The sequence below is a fragment of the Betta splendens genome, chromosome 9 (genome assembly GCF_900634795.4).
Source record: "Betta splendens chromosome 9, fBetSpl5.4, whole genome shotgun sequence".
NCBI lineage: Eukaryota > Metazoa > Chordata > Actinopteri > Anabantiformes > Osphronemidae > Betta > Betta splendens.
This window is the reverse complement of record NC_040889.2, coordinates 14,153,521-14,170,585: the sequence shown is the minus strand read 5'-3', so window position 1 is coordinate 14,170,585 and position 17,065 is coordinate 14,153,521. Positions and strand designations below refer to the sequence as shown.

General features: G+C 40.7%; 4 protein-coding genes across 7 annotated transcripts; all 4 read left to right on the top strand.

Annotated features, from left to right (window-relative positions):
* Positions 1 to 289: 289 nt before the first annotated feature.
* On the top strand, positions 290 to 9,023 carry LOC114862382 (mothers against decapentaplegic homolog 2). Of its 2 annotated transcripts, none has more exons than XM_029162621.2 (11): positions 290 to 467; positions 1,464 to 1,872; positions 3,195 to 3,284; positions 3,608 to 3,801; positions 4,495 to 4,629; positions 4,827 to 4,901; positions 5,375 to 5,428; positions 5,720 to 5,932; positions 6,040 to 6,177; positions 6,364 to 6,508; positions 6,728 to 9,023. In XM_029162621.2, exons 2-11 carry the CDS (start codon positions 1,637 to 1,639, stop codon positions 6,849 to 6,851), a joined length of 1,404 nt encoding a protein of 467 aa, XP_029018454.1. In that variant the 5' UTR covers positions 290 to 467; positions 1,464 to 1,636; the 3' UTR covers positions 6,852 to 9,023. The 2 variants fall into 2 exon arrangements, with proteins under 2 accessions (XP_029018454.1, XP_029018453.1); XM_029162620.2 differs by having other exon boundaries at positions 290 to 472.
* Positions 9,024 to 9,609: 586 nt separating this feature from the next.
* On the top strand, positions 9,610 to 10,603 carry LOC114863055 (immediate early response 3-interacting protein 1). Its single transcript, XM_029163874.3, has 3 exons — positions 9,610 to 9,776; positions 10,064 to 10,165; positions 10,279 to 10,603. The coding sequence occupies exons 1-3, from the start codon at positions 9,686 to 9,688 to the stop codon at positions 10,332 to 10,334; spliced, it is 249 nt and encodes an 82-aa protein (XP_029019707.1). The 5' UTR covers positions 9,610 to 9,685; the 3' UTR covers positions 10,335 to 10,603.
* Positions 10,604 to 10,752: 149 nt separating this feature from the next.
* On the top strand, positions 10,753 to 12,590 carry si:ch211-12e13.1 (uncharacterized). Of its 2 annotated transcripts, none has more exons than XM_029163872.2 (5): positions 10,753 to 11,029; positions 11,116 to 11,279; positions 11,360 to 11,617; positions 11,711 to 11,920; positions 11,993 to 12,590. In XM_029163872.2, the coding sequence occupies exons 1-5, from the start codon at positions 10,797 to 10,799 to the stop codon at positions 12,190 to 12,192; spliced, it is 1,065 nt and encodes a 354-aa protein (XP_029019705.1). In that variant the 5' UTR covers positions 10,753 to 10,796; the 3' UTR covers positions 12,193 to 12,590. The 2 variants fall into 2 exon arrangements, with proteins under 2 accessions (XP_029019705.1, XP_029019706.1); XM_029163873.2 differs by having other exon boundaries at positions 10,886 to 11,025.
* Positions 12,591 to 13,685: 1,095 nt separating this feature from the next.
* si:ch211-12e13.12 (paralemmin-2) lies at positions 13,686 to 16,969 on the top strand. Of its 2 annotated transcripts, none has more exons than XM_055511722.1 (2): positions 13,686 to 13,840; positions 16,066 to 16,969. In XM_055511722.1, the coding sequence occupies exon 2, from the start codon at positions 16,185 to 16,187 to the stop codon at positions 16,665 to 16,667; it is 483 nt and encodes a 160-aa protein (XP_055367697.1). In that variant the 5' UTR covers positions 13,686 to 13,840; positions 16,066 to 16,184; the 3' UTR covers positions 16,668 to 16,969. The 2 variants fall into 2 exon arrangements, with proteins under 2 accessions (XP_055367697.1, XP_029019005.1); XM_029163172.3 differs by having other exon boundaries at positions 15,992 to 16,969.
* Positions 16,970 to 17,065: the final 96 nt, after the last annotated feature.

Sequence of the window (17,065 nt, the reverse complement as noted above, 5' to 3'; positions counted from 1 at the left end):
AAAAAAGTGCAAAATTATGACTCGATAAAAACCTATAAAGTTTATTATAATTTGATGGGGATGAGGTGTTTGTTTTTAATGAGCAATTATGGTTATGTTCTGTGAAAATACTGAATAAAATTGTTGTTTCGACATCAAACTTATTTGAATGACAAATAAACCGCCTTGCTGTCATATAAACAAAAAAGGATTGTCAGGATCAGCCACTACTCGTTATTAGTGTTCCGTAATCTTCCAATCAGTTTTCGAATGGGCGGGATCAAGCGCTAGTACGTAACCATCAGGGTTGTTGTGCTTTTCCGCTCCACCTAACTAGCTAACTAGCTTCAGTAGCAACTTGAGAATAGCTCACAAACCTTGTCAGAATTAGCTACAGTTCAGCACAGTTGAGGCACCTTTATGTTTGCCAGGTGTTGAGGGCGCTGTACGCATCTCTCTCTGAAACAGCCGAGTCTTGGAACTCTAAAGTGGGGTAACTATTGAAGCGTTTCGTGCCGCTTTCTCGACTTTAAGGCATCTTGTTTTGTGAGATGTAGCGCCGTTAGCCAGCGGGAGCTAGAGCTCAGTTTGGGAGAGTTCGACCAAGATGCTAACTCGTTTTGGTGCTTTTATTATTGTAAAAGTCGAAAACGCACAGTGGCTACGGTGAAATAAAACTGTACAATTTAGTTTCATAGGGCGACAGTTTGCGTTAACAAGTTAGTTATTATCTCGATTTGTATGGCAATCTGACGATAGATAGCAAAGTCGCGCGACTTGACTGTTGCGCTTAGGAGGTTTTTCGTGGATCACAACAAAAGGATTTTTGATAACAAGCTGGCAGCTAGCGTAGTTAAGCTAACGTTAGCTGACCAAGCTGGATGATACTTTTAATTTCTTCGAGCTACACACTTGCCTTTATTATAGCTTTTAGCCTTCAGCCAGGATCGTTTAATAACTTTACTCTTAAACATTAGCTAACGCTGGTGAACTTATTGTTGTGATTACAGTCAGTCAGTCCCCTCCCCTTCCCCATCATGTAGCTAGTAGCCGGCCTTCGCAATCCAGTTTGTGTTAGCACTGGGGGGCCTGTCACAAAGCTAACACTCATTTTGTAATCACTTACTGTCGTGTGCGTTGTCTCTAACAATAGATGGGTGTAAGAGCTTACATGCGCTCAAGGCAACTTCATTAGATTCCAATCTATCAAGCTTGTGTGTCGAGCAGTGTTTGTGACAAGCTAACGTCTAGTGGACATTTCTGCTTGTTCAACTTACAGACTGCTTGACTTCATTTATGAAGCAGTTGTGTAATGTTAGCTGTGATACTGCCAGAATACTCATAACATTTACTATACTTACTACTATACTATAACCACTGATTAATACATGTTTCATGCATTTAAGGTACATGTCAAACTACATGTGGTTATTTCTCTAAGTTTAGTTTTTAATGATGGACTTTGTGTGTGACTTCCTTCCAAGGTGTCCTTCGCTTTTGAGTACACTTTGCTGACACTGGCTGCAACACTGTGACTTTTTTGTGATCTAGAGGGGACCCTATCAGAGCAAGGGCTCAAACTGTTGCTCCAGGTCCCCTCTAACTTAGTAAGAGTGTGTGTTGAGTCGACTGGAGACTCTCAACTTGTCCAGCTAAGATGTCCTCCATCTTGCCATTCACCCCTCCGGTGGTGAAGAGGCTACTTGGGTGGAAGAAGTCAACGAGCGGCCCAGGGGGAGCGGGTGGAGGAGAACAGAATGGCCAGGAGGAGAAATGGTGTGAAAAGGCAGTGAAGAGCTTAGTGAAGAAGCTCAAGAAGACAGGCCAGTTGGATGAGTTGGAGAAAGCAATCACCACACAGAACTGCAACACCAAATGTGTTACCATCCCCAGGTACAGCACCTTTTATATTTTATTACTGCGCAAACTCAGAACAGAGGATATGCTGTTGCAGTTCTATATGCATATGTACTTTGTTGACATTTCTGCCTAATGGAGAACAATGTAAGCCTTGGTCGTTATTTGATAGTAGATAGCTTGGTAATTTTATCCCTCTCCTCAGAAATACCCTGTTGATAATACGGTTTGATTGGTTAAATAAACCGGCATGCAAAAGACTAGAACATGATCTCAACCTAACACAAACTGAAAGAAATCTCTGTTTACAACTATTCTTGTAGTTTACATTCACAGGCATATTGTTCTCATGGGAAAAGACATATAAAATGGTTGAGAAAGGATGTTCTTTTTATCAGCCAGCCAGCCTTGATGGTAAACTCGCGTTCAGATTCAGTGGGAACACTGTGTTAACTGATTCACTCCTGACTGATGTGCCGCCAAGCACCACGTCAGAAGTGTGTATGTCTATAGATAGTGGGCTGGTGGTTATCTCTTGAGAACAGTTCTAGGCTGCACTATTACGTTTGTAGACATATAGTAGCTGCCTCATTGTGAAGGAAAGTATTAAGAAAAAACTATGACAAATATGGTTATTTCCACTAGCTTTATTTAAGTATGTACATTTTAATTTTGTTGAATTTGCTAATTGGACACCTAAGTAAAAGTAACAAGCAAATAAGTTTTGCTGCTGGGGAAAAAGTTGTTTTCTTAGCCTGTAACAAATCAGATGATTGTGACAGATGAGATCCCACTAGAGTTTAGTGTACTTTTTTCTGTTTTTGCAGCATGCTATATGTAGAAATGCTATTGTCTTGTTATTCAGAAGCAACTATTCATTGTTCCTCATTCCATGTTTTAATTTTGCCATTTTCTTGTGAATGTTTTGCAAATGTCTGAGACATCTTTTCCAAGGTTGTCTCCTCTGACTTCCCCCCATTTGTGTCATTGTATGTCTTCTAATGTTTGTTTTATGTTTGTTCTGTGTTCAGATGAGTTGTGACTCTAGTGAGAAGGTTTTGAGTTATTTTCATTGTTTGATACAATACCACACTTTTGAAGAATGCTCTTTGTCCCAATCGTTGTGTGCTGTTGACAAATTCCACATTTTGCCCCCCACTTCTGTCAAAAGGCTTCTCATATTTGACATGACCATCTTTTTCTTTCTAATGAATTAGATGTCTTTATTTCGCTCCAATACTCCAATATAAGAGGCCTTTAAATGTTGACATTACCCATATTGATATCTCTGAATGAGCCATGTCCATGTTTATCATTTGTTGTCATTTTTTTTTATTTTGTTTTTTCTCTGTGTGCAGCAATTGCTCTGAAATATGGGGACTGAGTACACCAAATACGATAGAACAGTGGGATACATCAGGCCTATACAGCTACCCTGACCAAACCAGGTGACTATCCTCAACTATTGTAAGGTGTTGCATTCAACTTTGATGTGGGAGGCTTGTCATTACAATGTTGGAAGTGAAGGACAATGAGAACATCTTGTTTCTCGGCCTCGTCATCATTCAATCTGTTGTCCTTTTTCTCTCCCCTTATATGGTCATATTCTTAGTGCCACCTACCCCCTTTCACTATTATTATTATTATTATTATTATTATTATTATTATTATTACTACTACTACTACTACTACTACTACTACTACTACTACTACTACTACTACTAATACAATAATCCATCTCACCACAATCTCCTGTTTGCTGTCTGTTCAGGTCCCTGGATGGACGCCTTCAGGTCTCCCACAGGAAGGGGCTTCCCCATGTTATCTACTGCCGCTTGTGGCGATGGCCGGACCTTCACAGTCACCATGAGCTGCGTGCCATGGAGGCCTGCGAGTATGCCTTTCACCTCAAGAAAGACGAGGTCTGCATCAATCCCTACCACTACCAGAGAGTGGAGACACCAGGTGAGAGGATGAAGGGTTTCAGTTTGGAAGCTTCGGCTGACCGTTTAATGTTCAGCTGAATGCCAAGCAGCTTTTTAAAAGCATGAGTTTAAATAATGCAATTTTAAATTTTTTTTGTTCTTATGTTGCTGAACATTAGATGAGAAGTTAGTAGCACAATCATGTCCATACACTTATTAGGAACCCATATCCATTTTGACTTCTAGGAGCCAGTCAAGTTTTCTCTTGTTTATGCTTGACCAAGTGACTACTGGCAGTAGGTTTTACACTATAAATCTAAGGCACCATTCATTCATTCAATAGCTTGATTTGTCCAAATAACATGCTGTTCTTCATAACATAGGACAGATAAAGGGAGAAAACATCACTATGACGTCAGTCTAGACACTTTTACAGTGTGTATATATATATATATATATATAACAGTAGGAACAACTTTGCACAAAAAAATGTGAAGCTGTTTCATATTGGGCTTTTCCGACAGTTTCACTACACTTTGCCCTCACGATTATATATTATATATTTATTGAATATATTTTTAGCACTATGTGCAATTACTCTTTATTTAGGTATAGAAACTGTTATTATAAAAATATTATTAAGCACTTCTGTTTAAAAATTTTTTTAGAAAAGCATATAAACTAAGAAGAGAGTGTGACTCATCTCTTCCGATACTTTCCCCCAACACTGTAGTGCTGCCTGCTGTTCTTGTGCCAAGACACTCAGAAATCCTGCCAGAGTTGCCACCTCTGGACGACTACACTCATTCCATACCTGAGAACACAAACTTTCCTGCGGGAATTGAACCTCCAAACAACTATATACCAGGTGCGTTCCCCTATGCACTGGATGGAAGGAACTGTATTTGATGACTTAACTACTGAATTTGTATTGAACAAATATCTTTGCCACGTTCTCTCTGATTTTGCCTTTGACATCAATTCAGAAAAGGTGTTAAATTATGTATTCCATAGGTTCAAGGGTTGCATTACACACTTATTTTTCTGTCTGCATTATTTTTATAGAAACTCCTCCACCTGGTTACATCAGTGAGGATGGAGAGGCCAGCGATCAACAGATGAATCAAAGTATGGATACAGGTACCAGAATCTAGCACTATTTTGATTTCAAGCCTTAAGGTAATCTAGAAATGTGGACATGCAAGTTTTTACTGACTACATCAAAGTTATTGGGCTTCAGTATGTGTACCTGTTTGTGTGGTACCAGCAAGTTGTTTACTCTTTTGTATAGAGCACATGTTCTTTGATGGAGAGGTTATAAACCACAATATCATCACACCACAAACAAGCACAATGTAGAAAGTACTGACTACTGTACAAAGTGCTGATCACTTTAACTTTATCTCACTGTAGCTTTCAGATGCAGGAAGCGCATTGTACACAAGTTAAATTTCCTTTTGAGATAATAAAATAACTTCACATGATATTATATTGATGTAAAGGTTATTTTTTAAAGGTTATTACTTGCAAAGCTGTCACCAGTTTTTAATTTATCACTCATGTTAATCTATTTATCACAATTTTTATTTTATTTATTTTTTTTCTGTTATAAGGTTCTCCAGCAGAGCTCTCACCGAGTACTCTATCTCCTGTCAATCACAGTATGGGTAAGATGCAGATCTTGAATAAATAAATAACACCTTAAGATAAAACCACAAGTTTGATTAATAGTAAATGTACACAAAACTGCGGTGCCAGCGTAGGAATTATGGATCAGTATTGGTCTTCTGCTGTAATATTTAAGTTGTACATTCTAGTAATTTATTCATGCTTCATAACATTCTTCTCAAATTGAGACTTTAGATTAAGTAACATTTTATTTTACCAGCCCCACTATGCAAAACTCATCAAAAGGAGATCACTGGGGTAAACCTTATTAATATGATTCTCTACTGTAGACCTGCAGCCGGTGACTTACTCTGAGCCAGCCTTCTGGTGCTCTATAGCCTACTATGAGCTGAATCAGCGTGTGGGGGAGACCTTTCATGCCTCGCAGCCCTCTCTCACAGTGGATGGATTCACAGATCCATCCAATTCTGAGCGTTTCTGCTTGGGCTTGTTGTCTAATGTAAACAGGAATGCCACTGTGGAAATGACTAGAAGGCACATAGGTATGTCCCAACAGTAAAGATCTTCCAGGTTTTATAATATGTCACTTGTACAGAAACAACGCATGTTTAATGTACCCGATAAGCTGAATGTGCATCTATGTTTTCAGGAAGAGGAGTTAGACTGTACTATATTGGAGGGGAAGTATTTGCTGAATGCCTCAGTGATAGTGCCATCTTTGTTCAGAGTCCAAACTGCAACCAGCGTTACGGATGGCATCCAGCAACAGTGTGCAAAATTCCCCCAGGTATAACTTCTGAAGCAATGTTCAACCGAATAGCTCCAATGCTATTGGGTAACCTAAGGGATAAGGGAAAACCTTTCTCTGCATTTAACCATTCCCCTGGTGGAACAGTTCTGGTGAAGCCATGAGGATGTAAAAAAAGGTTATGTATAGATTTTTATGCTGTTCTCTTTATCTTTGTTCCCATAGGTTGTAATTTAAAAATCTTCAATAACCAGGAATTTGCAGCTCTACTGGCTCAGTCAGTCAACCAGGGTTTTGAGGCTGTCTACCAGCTTACAAGGATGTGCACCATCCGCATGAGCTTTGTTAAAGGCTGGGGAGCAGAATATAGGTGAGCAATGACATGTTGCAGCAGTTTTAACTGAAAAAGACCGAATATACATATGTACACTCACTAGTTACCTTAGGACCTTTACCGTTAAGTGGACTCAAGTATGACTACACCAAGCAATTTTAATTTAGACGTTAAAGACATTAAATCAATGAAATGTTTTTAGTGAAACTCCTGTTACAACACAGCTAACACGGCACCTGTATGTGTGTTTTACAGGCGGCAGACTGTCACAAGCACCCCTTGCTGGATTGAGCTGCACTTGAATGGTCCCTTGCAATGGCTGGACAAGGTTTTGACCCAGATGGGTTCGCCGTCAGCACGTTGCTCCAGTATGTCCTAGACAGCTTGGGAAACTCCAAAAAAACAGCCAATTACAAAGATCAGTACATTTTAAAGTTGTGAGTTCTTTAATGGAAACAACACAACGTCCCCATCAACCTATAGAATAACTTTTATGTATCATATTTCATAGTATTTGTGGCTATGTTCCACATCCATATTTTAACACAAACACACTGAAGAACAAATGTTCACTCTTACACACACACACACACACACACACACACACACACACACACACACACACACACACACACACACACAGACTTTTCAGAGAAAGAAAAATAAACAATAATTTGGCACTTTGTTACCATTTATGTCATGCACCTTGTTAAACTCTCCCCCTAAATCTCTAATATTAGATCTATTTGTGGTACAAATAAAATGTATATTGATTTTTAGTCCAGGAAGTAGAGGAAATACCAAAAATATCTGTGAATAGTTTCTCAGTATTGAAGGTTGCTTGTATGAGCAAAATAAGCTTGAATGATTTTGTTCCAGCCCCACCCCCATCATTGTTCTCAATGTTAAGTTTACTTTTCTCTGGGAAACTTGGTCTCCATCTTTAGTGAGGGGACGCGGCTTGGTGAAGAGACGATGGCCTCTGTGGCTGTTTTTTCTCTAAAAACGTTGCGATGTCTTCAAATTTGATTGATTGACTCTGCTGGCACGGCCCTTTCTCCTACTTGTGTCTCGATATAAGACATACCTCTGGACAGACAAATAGGAATGTTATGTTGCGGGCAAAAGGTTTTGTGTGTTGTGTTTTTTTTTTTTTTTTTTTTTTTTTTTTTTTTGTTTTTTGTTTTTTTAAGCCCGTTACTTCCCAAAAACCCTTAGCAAACTGTAAACTCAGTCTGGCTATAGTTTTCTTTAGTTGTCATTATATGGCATCAGACCTGTCTTTGGGTTAGTTGAGTTCACATGCTCAGAACCTGGTGTGGAACGTGGAGAGATGTTGATGAGGCTCTACAGGATGAACTGGGCAGGGACCAGAGAATATCAAATCTCAAATGCGTTTTCTCCCTTTTTGACATGACGTGGGGGCTCTCCATGGTGACACATTAACGGCCTCACCAGGAGAAAATGAAGGCATCAAATAATCCATTCTGTTTTAGCCTATATCCCAATTGTTTTGCTACTTTTTGTATTCTCTTGTATTTTATATATAAATATTCTTCATTTCTGTTCACCTTTTAATTAAGTTCATATTTTCCGAACCACAGTTGTTTTTAAAGTGACGAGGGGCATGGATCTTTCCTTAGTTTCAGCCAAATTCAAATTTATGTCCCATAGCAGCTTTGTCTTTGTACAAAAAAAAAAAAGAAAAATCAACCAAAAAACAGGAAATATCACTGGCCCCCATTAATGTGTACCCTGTTGCGTTTGTTTAATTTTTTCCCCAAAGAAATCTGGTTCATTTAAAGTACATAAAACAACAGATCTGTGTGAAAACTTGCAGTGGTTCTAATCATCGCAGAGCCGTGTAAAATTAATGGCCATTTTTTTCCTTCTTTAAAAACACGTAACCTCTTGTAGCCTTTTGGTGCTTAGTCAAGCTGGTTAAGGTCAACAAAATGTTACACAAACATGGGAGGAGAGTGGTTTTCCTCCATGAGAAAAGAGCGAATGTGCCTGCACACTAGAACATTCTGTGTTAATGTGTGTAATGTATTTGTTCTGTCTATAAACAGTATGTACAACATGACTGATTAGCTTAAACTCTGCCATTATTGTCATTACGTGGCTGTTGCGAGTTTAACATGTTTCCTCGCCTCCCTCGTCTTTGGTGTAAATGTGTTTACCTTATGGCACTAGTGATTGTACTTTAAGTGCACCTAGTGAAGATGGGACTTGGCGAGCTGAACCACGTGTTAGGGTCCAGTGTTGCATTGTTTTTTATCTTTGGCCTACAACATATGAATGTGAAAAAAAATTCATTACAGAAACTGACGTGGACCAGACGTACATATACATAACAGTAGTACAGTATGTGTGTAATTAACAGTAATCCTTTTGCAAAATGAATCCGTACAGTAGATGTCGCAGTTGTTTTACCAGTAGAGGGCGGTATTGATAGAGCAGTTCTCTTTTTCTGACCATAAGCTTCTCAGGCGTGTGGCATATTATGCAGACTTCATAAAAACACTAATAAAGATTTTTATTCTAATGACTCATGAGTGTTGTGTCTTTACTCTTAAATATGAGTATGTTTGAAAACTGTAAGCTAATGCATCTATGAGGAAAACTGGTTGAGTTTACACAGGAATCTGGTCACGTTAGACGTGTATTCCCACTTCTGACCTGTTTGAACAAGGCACTGTGGTTTAGCTGGGCCAAGTGCATGTCTTGTAAGCAGGAGATCTTGGGTTCAAATTAGAGCTGCTGTTAGCGCATCAACCTGAAACTCTTTCTTTCTCCAGAGAAATAAATTGTTGGGGACACGTTGACTTATTTGGGAGTTGAATTGAATATCTATGATGCTTGTTATAAGGGTTGTTATATAATCTGCATACACACACTGCTCACTACAGCTGCTGATATTTTAAGAAATACCCTTCTTAATCACAAAATCACAAGGTGAATTGGCAAATTAAAATAATTATATGCCACATTATATCCAATAGCTCAAGAAAAAAATCACATCATCAACATGCTACACCTAGAACAAACCCAACGATACAAATGAGGTCCGCTCAAATAAATGATAACGCATAAAAAAGGCGAGAGGTCGTGATACGCAGCAACTCGTCCCGTGTCCTTCCTCAGCCGCCGTAGACTACGTCAGAGGTAAATACTGTCAGCTAACACCAGTTAGCTACGTGTAGATACACTATGGCTTTTACTTTGTATTCTTTAATTCAAGCAGCAATTCTCTGCGTCAATGCTGTCGCTGTACTGCACGAAGAAAGATTTCTAAGTAAAAGTAAGTGGCTAAAGTGAAGCTAGTATAAGTGTGTAGGTACATGAACTTCGAAAGTAGGTTAGCTAATGCTAAATAACTAGTTATTTAATTCTGTAGGCTGCATTGTCCTCCAATAAAAGGCATTTTTGGTAAATGAAAGTATTTATTTTTACACCAATTGAGAAATATTAACACAAGACAAATTATCTAGTTCTGAAATATTTGATACTGTCAAAAATATTTGAATGCGTACTCTTTCAAAATGCGTTTGTGAATATGATCGTTGTACTGTTCGTGTCCATGCTCAGTCGGCTGGGGAGTGGACCAAAGCGTCGGAGGGTTCGGTGATGAGCCAGGCGTCAAAGTGCAGTTAATGAACCTTGTCCGCTCCGTGAGGACGGTCATGCGAGGTGACATCAGCACATCATTACAAACACAAGGCATTCGTGTAAAGCTGAAAGACATGAATAAAATACAGTGCAGTTCCGAAGTGTAATCTTGCCCGTGTATGTGTGTTTTTCAGTGCCACTCATAGCAGTGAATTCAGTCTGTATTGTGCTGCTGCTTCTGTTTGGATGAGGAGGAATCGGCTCTGAGGACGACGTCCCTTTTGACTTTGAATATGTCCTGTCAGCCTGCTTATGAATGATGTCATTTAAAATGCAACACCAATAAAGGGGGTACAAATTGTGCTGCGTTTGTCCCGGTAAAGAAGAAGAATAACCATTTTCTTTTTATTTTGTTTGTACTATAATATATAGATAACACCTGTGGCCAGATGTTAAAAGCGACATTTACTTTGTCGTGTATTGGTGGAATTATTGGACAATAAACTGAACTGAACGTTTCATCTGTGCTAACAAGACTCCTTTCATAAAAGTCGAATGTGTATCGTTTGTCCTAGTGAACTTGCCGTAGCTCCAGTCTGCGCCGAGGACTTTACGATAGTGATTATTTGTTCCTGGCAGGAAAAAACAAATGTTTACGGAGTTTAAACAAAAACATACTAATAGCTCTTACTAAACTAGCTGTGAGGTCATTATGGGCAGTGCGCAGAGTTACATTGTTGCATCGCTGTCTGTATGTTCTGTCTATTTAGGTTATGTTCATATTTACTGCTCCTACAAATCACTGAAAACAAATATACTCAACGAAGACAATCTTCCAAGTTTCCTGTATCTGTACATTAAATACTGGACCAAAGCTCGGACTCGGAGAACGTTCGACGTGTGTGCGACAGGCGAAGCTGCTGTTTACACCGTGCTAAAGTGTAGGTGAGCGACATGTGCTGTCATATTCGCAGACTGAGTGAAGGTTTGACCTCTGGTCCTCCTCACGTGGACTCTCATATGTTTAAAAGGCTGGACACGCACGTGCTGAGGAGCTTCTGCAGGGCTGCGGGTTACGGCTGGGATTACCCGGACGCCGAGTTCAGGGACATCCCGCTGTCTTTCCCGGAGTTTCTCTGCGGCAGGTTGCTGCTCATGGTGCTCACCGATACAAGGTTCAGGCTCAGTCCAGCAGGTGGGCTCAGCACAGGTACCCAGACAAGCCTCACATCTCAGGCACTGGACTGTTTGAATTTCGTGGCAATACTTTTGCAGGTCTGGTTCGCGTGCGCCAGAGTCTGAAGACCCTGGAGCCAGTTGATGAGCTTAGAAAGGGGCCCTTCACACTGCAGGTGAGAGTCTTGGAGTACAGGCACGTCGACACAGGAGTGGAGGTGGACATTTCTCTGACTGCCACTTCCCACACTGGGCGTCCAGTGTGGGAGAGCATCCTGACACTGCTGTCCAAACACAGGCTCCACCAGGACAGCAGATATTTCCCCAAGACTGGAAATGACAACAATCATGAATCAGGTCATTTCTGCTAAATAAATAAATTAATAATTCATACAGAGGTCTTCTAGTCTCCACAGCTGACATGGGTGCACACTCTCCTCATTGTGACAGGCCAACCAGATGAGCCTCTGCCTGAAGCCGTGAAGCAGGTGGCAGTCAGCGTTCCCCTGAGTCCCACTCTTCAGTCATTATGGTCCTGCTCTGACTGCTTCCCCCATCGCCTCCTCTCCCTAACGCCGAGGCTCTTTGGCTGCGGATCACACGTCATACCGGGCCTCTGGACGCTGTCTGTCTGTTTGGCTGAAATAGAGAAACACAAAGGTATCCAAACGTCGGTTCATCAGTTTAGAGAAAAGACTAAAGACTTGTGTTTGACTTTTCATGTGTCCTCAGGGGTTGAAGTCATCGCTGCTCCTGTCAGTGTTACTGCTCGTTTCGAGGAGCCTCTGCTGGTAACAGGCAAAGTGATGATCAAGTTTTGGGAGATGGACAAAGGTCGTGACCAGTCTTCATCCCGGGGCGTCGAATTCCTGATGGAGCGAGATGGAGGCAGAAATGCTGTGGTGGGACGTGTTTTGAAGTCTTCATTGTAACAGAGGAGAGACCTATTCGAAGAGTAATTCAAATTCAACACCAGTTAATTATTTTCTCATAATAAATGTGTGTTACCTTCCTTTTTCAAGAATTTTAGTGACTTTTGTACAACAATATGTTTTAATAGTTTTGTAATTAGAATGTTAATGCTAGATGTGACCACATTTAAATGGTGATGTAAATATTATCATTGTAAAACAATATGTTCTCTAACCAGATGAGTATTAGATGCTGATTTAAAAACTGCAGAAATGTTTCCCAAGTATTCCTCTAAATATTGCCAAAAATGAAGAAGATAAATTCTTGGTTCACCATATCAAACACTTACAGTCAGATTGTGTCATCAGCCTTTTTGACAGTTCCTTAAATAAAAATCAGAGGGTGGTTCACCAGGTCACTTGTGCTCTTGTATTATAGTACATGTGTTGCTTTTACAGTTTTGGGGACACATCGTTTTCCTCAAACGTCTCCTTGGTGCTCTAGTTTGCAGTTATTGCCAGATTGTCCTGGTTCCTCAACATGTGACCGCACAGCTGGGAATTGAACCTGGAGCTCAACTTACCTTATGCAGCACACTCACAAATGCACTATCCAGCTGCCGACGTGTGGAGTGGTTAGATTTAACTCCTGTTCATATTTATTGTAAGACTCTAAATAAATCTAGATACAGAATCGGGACACTTGCAACAAAACATGTTTATCCTTAAGTCACTGTACTTTTTGACATCAATACACTGTTGTTCGGCCACATGTTCTATATAAAATATATAAAACTGTGTTTTACAGGTTCTAGTGTATACAAGCACATTGTTAGATGTGAGTCTACATGGCTAATGCCGACAATACCTCCCTTCTAAATATTTGATCCCTCTACTGTTTGGAGACTTTATGTATGTTAAAGTCTGCTGCCTCTTGTATTATTTAGTGGAACACATTCTGTGCATGGGACTGAACGAACCGGCCTTTTCTGCGTCCCTGCACCAGTGGAACACTTCATGAAGCAATCGAGGTGTGGGCACTGACTTGATTTTCTTGTGCAAAAGAATAAAAAGACATTTGTCAGTGGTTTTCAATTTAGTAAACATTACCTTTAAACCACACCAGTGTACTGTATGAACAGTTTTTCATATTTTTGGATCTATAATCTACACAAAGAACTGCAACTAACTGAGGACAGACTAAACCTCTCCTGGAAGCCTTAGTCTGGGAAATAATGTTTTGTTTTGTATGGATTTAAACAAAGAACATTTAACACGCAAGAAAATCAATATTTAAAGTGTAAGGAGCTTCTCCCTGATCCTTGCATTTATACTAAGCCATATAAAGATGAGAGTGGTATAAGTTTAAGATGAATAAAACAATAGCTGTGTTTTTTAATCCCTAGTGTTTTTTCTCTCAAAGCTACGTAACCACACAAAGGTGTGTTTGCTTGCTGCCGTTAGCGGAGTGTACTGTGACTGTAGTTCATCAGATGAGGGGAGGGTGTGTGAAGCACCTCTGCTTCGAGGCATGCAGACAGAGGAGGATTCAGTTTACAGCAGATGTAGCGGAGATCTGAGCGACACACCCTGGGTCCCCTTCACTCCGGTCATGTGATTTTCATTACAGATATTTTTTGTGAGAAGAGATCAACTGAAGAAACTGAAGGTAAACCAGTTTTTATTTAATGTAAAGGCTGAGATTTCATGTGAGACAACATTTCAAACCGGTGATTCTCATACACATGGGTGTATCTGGTAAATGGTGTGTTATCTGGTATATGGTGTGTGTTTACTCTGTTGCTGTTAGCAGCGATGCTCGCTCACTAGTTTTGTTAAAAGAAGCCAGATGAATGAATGAAAGCTGAATCTCTAAGGACAATTTAACATATTGGACATGGTTGTATGAGCCATGCTGGCAGGAAGAAACCCTCATTAAATGCACCAACATTAACTACACCGTTGCAGTCACGGCCGACACAAAGGAGTGTTAACTGAGGTCACAATGAAATGAGTGTTTTGTTTTCCATGCATTGTTGCAGCCACAAGCTGGAGTAGAGCATGCGAAGGGTCGCCCCAACGTGTGCATCACTGTAATTATTCATTTATAGAGTCCTGATTCTGTCATGCATGTGAGGAGTCACTGGAGTGTAAGAGGGTCATTCTGTTGAGTGTAGTGCTTTTAACACAAACTGTTGTAAATGGAAACCGCTCGTTAGGTCTCTTATCATGTGCTTGTTATAAATGACTACTTGTTTGTTTTGAATTAGCTTAACTCTAATTTCTGGCCTTCATTTGTACATTAAGATGTTCTTTGGCTAACGACATATGAAAATGTTGTGTCTGGATTCATACACACACACACACACACGCACATGCATGCATGCACGCACACACCTGCACACACACACACACACACACACACGCACATGCATGCATGCACGCACACACCTGCACAAACACACACACACACACACACACACACACACACACACACACACACACACACACACACACACACACACACACACACACACACACACACAGTCCTTGCCTAGTTAGAGCACTTTAGAGGAATACATCTGTCTCCATCCTCAAAGAACTGATCCGCAGGGAATTTAAGTTATTTTTGCTTCCTTTTAAAAGTACCAGCTTCATTTATTTATTCAGAGGCCAGTACTAAATGACAGCTTGTTCTTTCTTGTCGCTCCACTGTTCTTTGTGAAACAACCTCTACGCACTTACCCGTGTCTGCCCCAGTTTCTGTTAGTCAGAAATGCCAAGAGCAGGATCATTCGTTGATGGGTTCAATAAACCAAAACTGCTCATTTTAGTGGATTTAGTTGGTGGAAAGGTCGATCAGAAACACATGATGTAAATGTACTTTAGAATGGCTGGACACAATAAATGAGAGATCTGCATGAGTAAATGCACAGAAACCTGAATAATCTCTGTGAATGTTTTTTTCTCTGTTTTGATAATGACAATGATGTGTGTATTTACTACTGAGCTCATACTGGAGTACATGATCTTAACTGCATTAATTTTAAATATGATGGCCCAAACATTAGGAGCTTTGTGGAGAAGTGCGGGGAAGATGGAGAGGAGGAAGGAGCGACTGTGCTGCCTTCTCTAACTTTGTCTGATTTGTTTTCAAACAACCTCTGTTTCTTCTTCCTTTTTCTGTTTCTCATGTAGTTTATTTTACTTCTCAGTCAATGTTGCTTCCGCCACTAGTTCATTCTTTTCATCTACCACTTCTTCCCTTTTACTAACTCTGTCGTCTCATCCACCAACCTACTTGTCGTCTCTTCTACCTGTGTAACTGGTGGTGCAGGTGGGCTGTGTAGTAATAGCGTCTGGCACGAAGCGTCTTCACAAACTTGACTTGACTCAGTGAAGTTTATATCAGACCAAAACAATGTTGATCATCTTTCCCACTTAACATGTTAGCATTTGCCAAATAGTGCACAGCTGCAGCAGAAGGGAGTGGTATTTGTTTATAAACCCGGAATGTGAACAATTTACAAATATGGCCTGGCAGATTTTAAAGGTTCCCAGAAGATGAAAATTAATTTCTAGTGTGTGAGCATCATTTTTCATAACCTTCTATACAGTTCTCATGTTTCTGCAAAAAGTCCAAATCCTTGAAGACAGAGAGAGAGAGACAGTGGGTGGTGAGATGTTGGTTTGACTTTAACTATTCAACTGACAACTAACCACATGACATGTATTTGTCTTGTTGTCGGCCACAGGACAGGCAGATACTGTTTTGTTACATTTAGTTTAACATTCTACATCACACTTTCTTTTGTTACAGACGACCAAAAGGAAAATACATGAAGAAGCAGGGAAAAGGCAGCACTGACAGCATCCCTCTTGCTTCCTCCACAGGGAGCCTCAGCGTACAGGTCGATCATGACCACCAGAAGGTAGCTTTCAAGACCTATTCTGGAAATGGCTGCGCTACAGGAAGCGGCTCTCGTGACAAGGTGATCGGTCGAGTTAGCAAGATGCCGGACGTCATCTCCAGCAGCCAAGACCACCTGTACGGCATGAAAGACGAGGGGGTTCCTAGAAACTCTATGTGGATGCTGGACTCCAGCAGCCAGGTCTACTCAGGCCCCGAGGACAACTCCACTGACCCGCACGACACGCTGACGGAGAGTTCCACTCTGACGTTTGTGGACGCACAGCCCACGGACGAATCCGCAGAGAACCACAGTCTCCAGGGCGCGGGGATGGTTTACCTCAAAGAGTTCGTCCTGATAGATGACGACGACGACGGAGACATGTCGCTGAGAGAGAAAACGGTGACGGATTTGTCAAACACGGATGGAAAAGCGGCCGAGCTGGTGTGTGGGCGTCTGCTGTCCACCTCCAGTGGCACAGTGTCAGAGTCGAGGGAGGAGAACTCCGCTCCACGAGCATCTCCTCCTAAGGAGGCGGAGGCCGCACACAAGAACAACCGTTGCTGTTTCTGCACCCTTTTATGACCCAGCAGCACATGGAGCACAGTAGTCCAAGGTTCACTAGGCTCATAATTCTGTTTCTGTTCAAGCACAGAGCACATTCATATTATTATTGTCTTTAAAACCATATGTTAGAACAATCAATCAGCCAAACAATGTGTTATTTGTCTGAATCATCAGTCAGTGTTCTGTTTAGTAAATCAACCTATTCGTATGAAAGCTTATGTACAGTGTGTATGGTGACATGAAAGTGATCAAATGGGTTGTGATAACTGTTTTAAACTCAAAAAGGTTGTGATGATGTTTTGATACAATAAAATGCATGATCCTAAAGTGCTGCGTGTGACAGGCTTCGTTGTAACACACAGAGGGACTCAAAGGTTTGGCTGCTGCTGTAACATCAAGTACTGTACATGTGTGTG